The 8,184-nt window shown below is 24.7% G+C and overlaps 1 protein-coding gene across 1 annotated transcript; it reads left to right on the forward strand.

Moving 5' to 3' along the window:
• Positions 1–2,454: 2,454 nt before the first annotated feature.
• LOC112709750 (aquaporin NIP6-1) lies at positions 2,455–7,188 on the forward strand. Its single transcript, XM_025761663.2, has 5 exons — positions 2,455–2,993; positions 3,174–3,398; positions 3,620–3,814; positions 5,054–5,115; positions 6,654–7,188. The coding sequence occupies exons 1-5, from the start codon at positions 2,751–2,753 to the stop codon at positions 6,859–6,861; spliced, it is 933 nt and encodes a 310-aa protein (XP_025617448.1). The 5' UTR covers positions 2,455–2,750; the 3' UTR covers positions 6,862–7,188.
• Positions 7,189–8,184: the final 996 nt, after the last annotated feature.

An 8,184-nucleotide genomic window follows, 5' to 3' on the forward strand; every position in this document is an offset into this window, starting at 1 on the left:
CTTGGTATAACAATTAAGTTGGTAATTTCTATAAACATCTTGATTAATTATTGATGCTGGCAGATTGGTAAAACCTTTTGGGTGCTGTTCAGATTAAATTTGGTGTAGTACATAACTCATTAAATTTAACTCAAATTTTATGTGGAACATATCATAATTATCAAATTACATAGCTTATTTTGAGAGTAGTGCCTGTTTTTAACATCAATAGCAATCAATTTGTTCTTTTCTACAGTAGTCCCTATAAAGCTATAACTAAGTACAGAAACAAATTTAAGAAGATATCATACAAAAACAGAACAAATAAAGAGGAGAACAACAGAGCTCAATCAAGAAATAAAGAAAAGGAGAGAAATATTTATGTGAAACAATGGAAAAACGATGAAAAGTCTTCTTCGTTGAAGGTAAACTTGGAGATTAGAGAGTTAAACTCTTATTTTTTTAATTAGTAAAAGTAATTTAATTATTTTATTTATTTTTATTTTTATTTAAAATAAATAAAATACTAAAATATAATAATACAAAAATTTAATTAAAATTTTTTATTTTTAATTTCTGTCTTTCAATCTCAACATTTCTTTCGAACATAGCATTTGAGTTAGGTTTTGAATGAATGAATAGGTGACTATTTAGAATCATGCAAATACAATCCAGAGACTACACAAATAATATGTCATTGACTACACACTTTTGGATTTATTTTTTTAAATATGAGGTAAAAATTGGTATAATCCTATAATATTAGAAGATACAATGTTTTACAAAATTATCGAAGTTATAAAATTTGCAAAGAACAAATTGTTAAATCATATTTTTTTTAATTTATAAAAATAATACACAGATTACATATTGTCAATACAATACATATCCTGCATATTGTGTTTGCATTCCAAAATACTGTAAAATTCTATTTTTTATAACATTAAAGTAAAATTCTATTCACTCTTCAATATTAAAATAAAAAATTCCACACTTTTAACCGGGTTGCTGTGTGATTTTATCCATATTTATTGCTGACTGCTGAGAGGCATGGGAGAAGAAAAGCAATGGACACCAACAAAAGAAAAATGGCAAAAAACCAATGGCACACACTCACATTTAATGGTGGATATGGTTCAAAAAATCATGATTAATGTTTTAATGTCTAAAGCCTGACAAATATTATTCCTAGAGTAAAAGTTTATTCATTTTTTTTAAATGAGTAATATAATATATATTTTATTCATGTACCTAAACTATTTATAATTTGAAAATAAAAAGTAAATACTTTTCTTTTTCTAGTCTTATTTTTAGTCCCATTTCAATATTTTTAAATACTTTTTTATATTTTAAAATAACATATATGCATTTCACTTTAATTTGATCCTTTCACAACACAAAATGCAAAAACTAAATTGTTATTTTTTTTATGCATATAAATTTTAAACAAATTAAATTAAAAAAATAAAATAATTTTTATTATTTATTTTATTTCTTTTATATATTCACTTTTTATACTTATTCTTACTCTTTATTTAAAGTTAATAGTAAAAAGATTAATTAATTAATGTTTTCCAATTCGAAACAAAATAATTTTAAAATGAAATAGAAAAAAAAATAAAATATATATATATAGAAAAGCATAACTTTTTACGGAAAAATACATATATATAAAATCAAACAAACTTTTCATCAAAAGCCTGCTTTTAGTTTTATTCCCTCCATTTTAGATTCAATGTCCAATTGACATATTTTAAAGTTTTAAAATATTTATTCTTTTTATGATAATATTTAAGTAGTATATTTTAATTTATTTTTTCTTTTTCCCTAATAACTATGTAACTTGAAATTATAAAAGTATAATATCAATATATACTATTAGTTGAAGTTTAATTATTTTTTAACAAATCATATTTTTAAGAAAAAAATTGTGAATTAACCTTTTTTATAAATAATCAACTAATATTATTCCTTTTTTTAAAAATTCTTTTCTTTATATCATAACATTTTAAACCATACTAACGTAACAATTACTCATTTATTTTTATTTATTAATTTTTTATTAAAAATATTCTTACAAAAATATCAGTTTTATCTACTTTTACTTTTATTATTATTATTATTATTATTATTAAAGTAACTACTAGAGTGAAATATTTTCATGTGAATACAATAGTTAAAAGTTATTATATAATTGAAGGTATTTAATTAAGAGTTTAATTTTAACGCATTGATAATGTAAAATATTTTATACTATTATGTATGTAGTTATTTTTGTTAATATACCATTATATGATTAGATGTACCTATGGAACAATTTTACGTTAATAGTGTATCAAAATTATATATTAAATCTTTTAATTGAATTTCTTAATAATATTATTATTACTATTTTTGTATGAAAATATGTTCAATTATTCATAAGTAGTCATTTTATTTCTTTAATATATGTAATGTTATTTTGACAAAAGATTTAAGTTAGAGAGGAAAGTCCTTATTACTTACTCCAAGACACTGAAGGTTCTCTCTTCTCTTTCTCCCTTCACGAGTGTCCCACCACCCACTTTCAAAGACGCACCCAAATCTCTCTCTCTCTCTCACCCCCTTCATATATATAAATACCCATTCCCACTCTTGAACCACTCACATCAATTTCAAGGCTCTCTCTCTCGTTACTATTTTGTTGATTTTGAGAGAGGAGGCTCGTTACTGTTTTGTTGACTTTGAGAGAGGAGAAACAATTATTAAGGAGACTGAGAGTAGTAATAATAATGGAGAATCATAATAATGAAGAAATCCCATCAGCACCATCAACACCAGCCACACCAGGGACTCCAGGTGCACCTCTCTTCGGAGGTTTCAGATCCACCAACAATAATGGTGGAGGTCTTAGTAGAAAATCACTCCTCAAGAACTGCAAGTGTTTCAGCGTTGAAGAATGGACCATTGAAGATGGTGCCTTACCCAAAGTCTCTTGCTCTTTGCCACCTCCTCCTGTTCCTCTTGCCAGAAAGGTAATACGCACGTGCGCCACATCTCTAACTAACTCCCACCTCCTATCGTAACTAATTTCTGTTGCAAACTGTTTCGTCACATAAAACACCATCTCTAACTAACTCACTCCCAACTCCTTCGTAACTAACTTTTCTTGTAACTGTTTGCTCACTTAACTAATTTCAAATTTATATGATCAGGTGGGAGCTGAGTTCATCGGAACCTTCATTCTAATGTTCGCCGGAACAGCGGCGGCTATAGTGAATGAAAAGACAAATGGATCCGAAACTCTGATTGGTTGTGCTGCGGTCACCGGCCTTGCTGTTATGGTGATCATTCTCTCCACCGGACACATCTCCGGTGCTCATCTAAACCCTGCTGTCACCATCTCCTTTGCCGCTTTGAAGCACTTCCCATGGAGGAATGTAAGAACTTATCATATATAATTATTTATATGTCATTATCTATCAACTCTTTATGTAGTGTGCTGAGACTCGTGTATTAAAAAAAAAAAACATATAATAAAAATTTAATTTTTTTATAAAATTTATACGTAACTAAAAATTATTAAATTATTTAATAATTTTTAATTATTAATTTTATACCAAGATTGAATTTTATTAAAATATATATGGCATGCATGCAGGTGCCAATGTATATTGGAGCACAGATATTGGCATCAGTGTGTGCGGCATTTGCACTTAAGGGAGTGTATCATCCATTTATGGGGGGAGGAGTGACGGTTCCTTCAGAAGAATATGGCCAAGTTTTTGCTTTAGAATTCATCATCAGTTTCAATCTCATGTTTGTTGTCACTGCTGTCGCCACCGACACTAGAGCTGTAAGTATATATTATATTATCTCTATAATATTTAATATGCTAATTGCCAATAATTTCTTCCTTAATTAAGTAATAATCTAATATAGCTAATTAGAAAAAGAAGTATATTCACAATGTTTATTTTATAAGTTCATTTTCTTATTTTGTAGGGAGCAGATTGAATAATATATAATTTTTGGTTTTATTTATTTATTATTATATGATTGGGTGCATTTATTAGAAGTAAGACATTCGAGGCTGTACGTGTTTAATATGCAAGCTGAAAGGACAAGAGTCAATGAAAAAAAAATATTAAAAAATGGGTGCATATGCGTCTGCAATAATTGTAGTTTCCAATGAAGTGAAGTATTATATAAGAAACAATAAAATTTTCAACTTGTCTCTGAGTATGGATACTCTGATTTAAAAAGTTTATAATTAGTCATTTTTTAACTTTAGTAAACATGAATACTACTCTATTCATTTGTTCTTTATTATCTTTTAATTAGTTTAAATTTTTAGAAAAAAATTATCGTTATATATTCAATAATAATTATGTTTTTTACTAGATACATTTAGAAAAAATTAAATATATCTTGAATAAAGGGAAATAATTTGCTGTGTGTTGCAATATTAATCAGATAAATAAAATAAAATAATTATTTTCTAGTATGTGTATGGCCGTATGGGTAATGGAGAAATTTTGTGAATAGTTGAGTGAGCCAAATAATTGGTTGTATATATCTCTTTATTATTATTATTATTATTGAAAAAGAGTCAACCCAGACAAGCAGCCTTGGTGGTAGGGCGGTGCCACTAAAATCCAAATTAAAATGCTATGGACTATGGTTGCCATATTTGAGTCAATGAATATAGAAATAATAATGTTGAAAAATATATCCATCTATATTATAAGTATTTGAATCTAGTCCTCAATTATTCAACTTGTATGAATAATTTTGTTCATATATATAATATGAACATGTTTTTGCAGTAAGATATACTGTTGTATTATTTTACATTTTTTTAATAATAATAATAATAATAATAATAATAATAATAATAATAATAATAATAATAATTGAGATGAAATTTTAGAATCTTTTGTTTGTTTATTACACCATAAATGTAACTCTTACTTATAATATTGATTGTATGTAATAACAAAATTGATTTGATATTAACATATTAATTAAAAAGAGGATGTGTGTATGTTATAATATTAAATATTGATAAAATTGTTTATGGTGATAAATAAAGGTTGGAGAGTTAGCGGGAATTGCGGTGGGAGCCACCGTCATGCTCAACATACTTATAGCCGGGTATGTTCTTCTATCAAATCTATATTCACTTTCATATAATTATATAAATAATTAATTATTAATTTATTATAATAACATCTATATATAAAATTTGGTATAAATATAACTATTTATATTATCTTTTTTATTAACTTAAATTTGTAAAATGAGTAATTTTATAACATAGTATTAAAGTTTTGTGTTTGAAAAATTTAAAATTCGATTCTTAATGAATACTAAAAATAAAAAGCTAATATAAGATAAATAAAAGAAAAAAAACAGATTTATATAAAAATTAAATAAATTTAAAAGAGATTCTTATTTAAAAAAAATGTTAGAAATATAATTATTTATATTATTTTTTTATCAATTTAAATTTAAGACAAAATAAATTATTTTTAATCAAAGAACGATTTAATATAATTATTTTTTTAGATGAGAAAATAAAGGAGAGGAAAATATATTAAAGATAGGGAAAGAAAGAGAGAAGGATAATTTTTTTTGTTATTTTTTAATCATAATAATAAGGGCATGCATGCATGACTCACTAGCTAGGAGGTAGGAACAACAATAAGTTTGATCATACATTATTGTCCTTGTTGTGTACATGAACAATTACATAGACAGATTGATTAATTCTTTTAGGAAAACTTCTATCTCAAAAAAAATATTATTAATTATTATTGTTGATATATAGTGGATATGTAGAGCTTTCAAATGTCAATTCAATTAATAACTAATTCTTAATTAGAACATGCAAATTTAAATAAATTCTGAAAATTGTTGTATATTTTTTGTGGTGAGCAATAATTTCGTAGCGCATACATGCATGTTGGGGTATGGACCTTATTATGGTTATACCAAAGTAACTTTGTTCTTCAAGATCGACTTGAATAAATTCTTTATAGGAGGGCTATATAATTTTCATGTCTCAATATATATGGTCCCCATTATAATAATAATAATAATAATAATAATAATAATAATAATAATAATAAAGGGTATACGTTGAGATAAGAAGGAAAAATATGCTTTCATAAATTTTGAAAATGAAAGACATGCTCTTTCTATTATTCATTCCTTCACGTTATTGATATTCTCACCATATATGGTCTTGGTTTAGAAGAATTTTTGATGGATTGATTAATATATATATATATGTCCTACTAGACCAAATCTGTAATCACAAATAATTGCACAAATGTCTGAATAAAAATAAATAAATAAATAAAAAGATAGACTAAAAAAAATACTAAATACTTATGGTTATGGTTGTATGCATATTATTTTCTTAAATTAATTAATAAGGTGATATTATTTAATTATTTTTTTAAATCTTTATATATATATATATATATATATATAATTCTCATAAATTCAAAAATAATACATGTTGATTGTTAAAAAAATGTTTAAGTCAAAATAGTATTTATTATATAAAAAAAAGTTGTGCACACAAAAAATACGATATCTATATACACATAATTAAAAATAAAAGAATTATATTATCTATATAATTAAACATAAATTAATTATTATAATGATATTATTAATTACAGACCAGTATCAGGAGGATCAATGAATCCAGTAAGAACATTAGGTCCAGCAATTGCAGCAAATAATTATAAAGCAATTTGGATTTATTTGACCGCTCCAATTCTTGGTGCACTTGGTGGTGCTGGTGCTTATTCTGCTGTTAAACTTCCTAATGAAGATGAAAATCCTGAACTCAAGGCTCCTTCAAACCCTGGAAGCTTCAGAAGGTGATTTAGAATAATTGATTATTAGAATCAATTTCACAGGATATATATAAACTTATATGTATCATATAATAAATAATATATGTAAAAAAATATATATATATTGTGGAAATTAGCAAATGAGAATAATAATAATGTTTGCTATATATGCATATATATATGTTATATATTAGAATGTAATGGTGTTTAGATATATGTGGATAGGATTGGTTGGGTGAAAATCCAAGAAAAAAGTGAGTATAAATTTGGCCCTAGAGTTTTAATTTGGATGGACAATGGATTTATACTTTTTTTTCTCCTTAAATTTTTAATTTAACATGTGATATTTTACTTATTTTATTTAATTTTTTTTACTTAATTATTATTGTGGTTTATTTAATGAGGTCTTTTTAATTTTGAGTGATTTTTTTAAATAATTACGTCATCGTGTAGTTATTTAATATTTCTAGCTATAAACACTCACGTGTAATTATTTTTATATAAAGTTAAAATTAAAAATATTTAGATAATAATTTAATCAAATATATTAAATTATCTAATAATTTTTAACTAATAACTTCGTATAAAGATAATTATATATTAATTTTTACTATTTTTAATATGCCAAATTTTTTATTCACTCTTTCTAAAACTATTCTCTTAATACAAAATAGTTGCTTGTAATCTCGTATGTTACCAACTTACCATACACACTCAATTTTTTATATGTATGAGTAATAATGAGTGATAATATTTGAATCTTATTTAAAAATGAAAGTCAAGCAAGTTTAGTACTCAATATAATTTGGTCTTAAATGTAATTGCATTGAATGAATAAAACAATTACTAATTACAAATTACAATTCCAAAAAAGAAGAGTAGCATGTGACTTATTGCACTTAGAAAAAAGAAAAAGAAAAAGAAAAGGAACAATAATAAAGACAAAGAGAAGAACACAAAAAAATGATTAGTAAGTTGAGTTATGAGTGAAGTGATGAGTATTATTATATCTACCCTCAAGTGCTCGACAGAAAGAGACCCTTCGAAATGAATTAGAAACCACCATGAAATCAACTTTTTCCCCCAAAGGCCTTTTCTTTCTGGAAAAAGATAGTCTTTTAAATAAAAAATTTACACCACACACCTGGCAGAAAATATATGATATGATATAACTATATAAGCATCAAAATGGTCCATGATTTCAAAATAAAATAAAATAAATAAGAGTTTAACATTAAGATATATATAGTATTAAATAATTAAATAAATTCATCACTTGTCGAATGAATTATTTAAGTAGTGTTAAATAATTTTTCATCGACATAATAATATAGGATATATAGTTAAATCG

The sequence above is a fragment of the Arachis hypogaea genome, chromosome 9 (assembly GCF_003086295.3).
Source record: "Arachis hypogaea cultivar Tifrunner chromosome 9, arahy.Tifrunner.gnm2.J5K5, whole genome shotgun sequence".
NCBI classification, from domain to species: Eukaryota; Viridiplantae; Streptophyta; class Magnoliopsida; order Fabales; family Fabaceae; genus Arachis; species Arachis hypogaea.

Coding starts and splice junctions, on each gene's coding strand:
- LOC112709750 (XM_025761663.2), top strand. CDS start 2,751: ATGGAGAATCATAATAATGAAGAAATCCCATCAGCACCATCAACACCA. Junction 3,399..3,619: donor AGCACTTCCCATGGAGGAAT/GTAAGAACTTAT, acceptor GCATGCATGCAG/GTGCCAATGTATATTGGAGC. Junction 3,815..5,053: donor TCGCCACCGACACTAGAGCT/GTAAGTATATAT, acceptor TGATAAATAAAG/GTTGGAGAGTTAGCGGGAAT.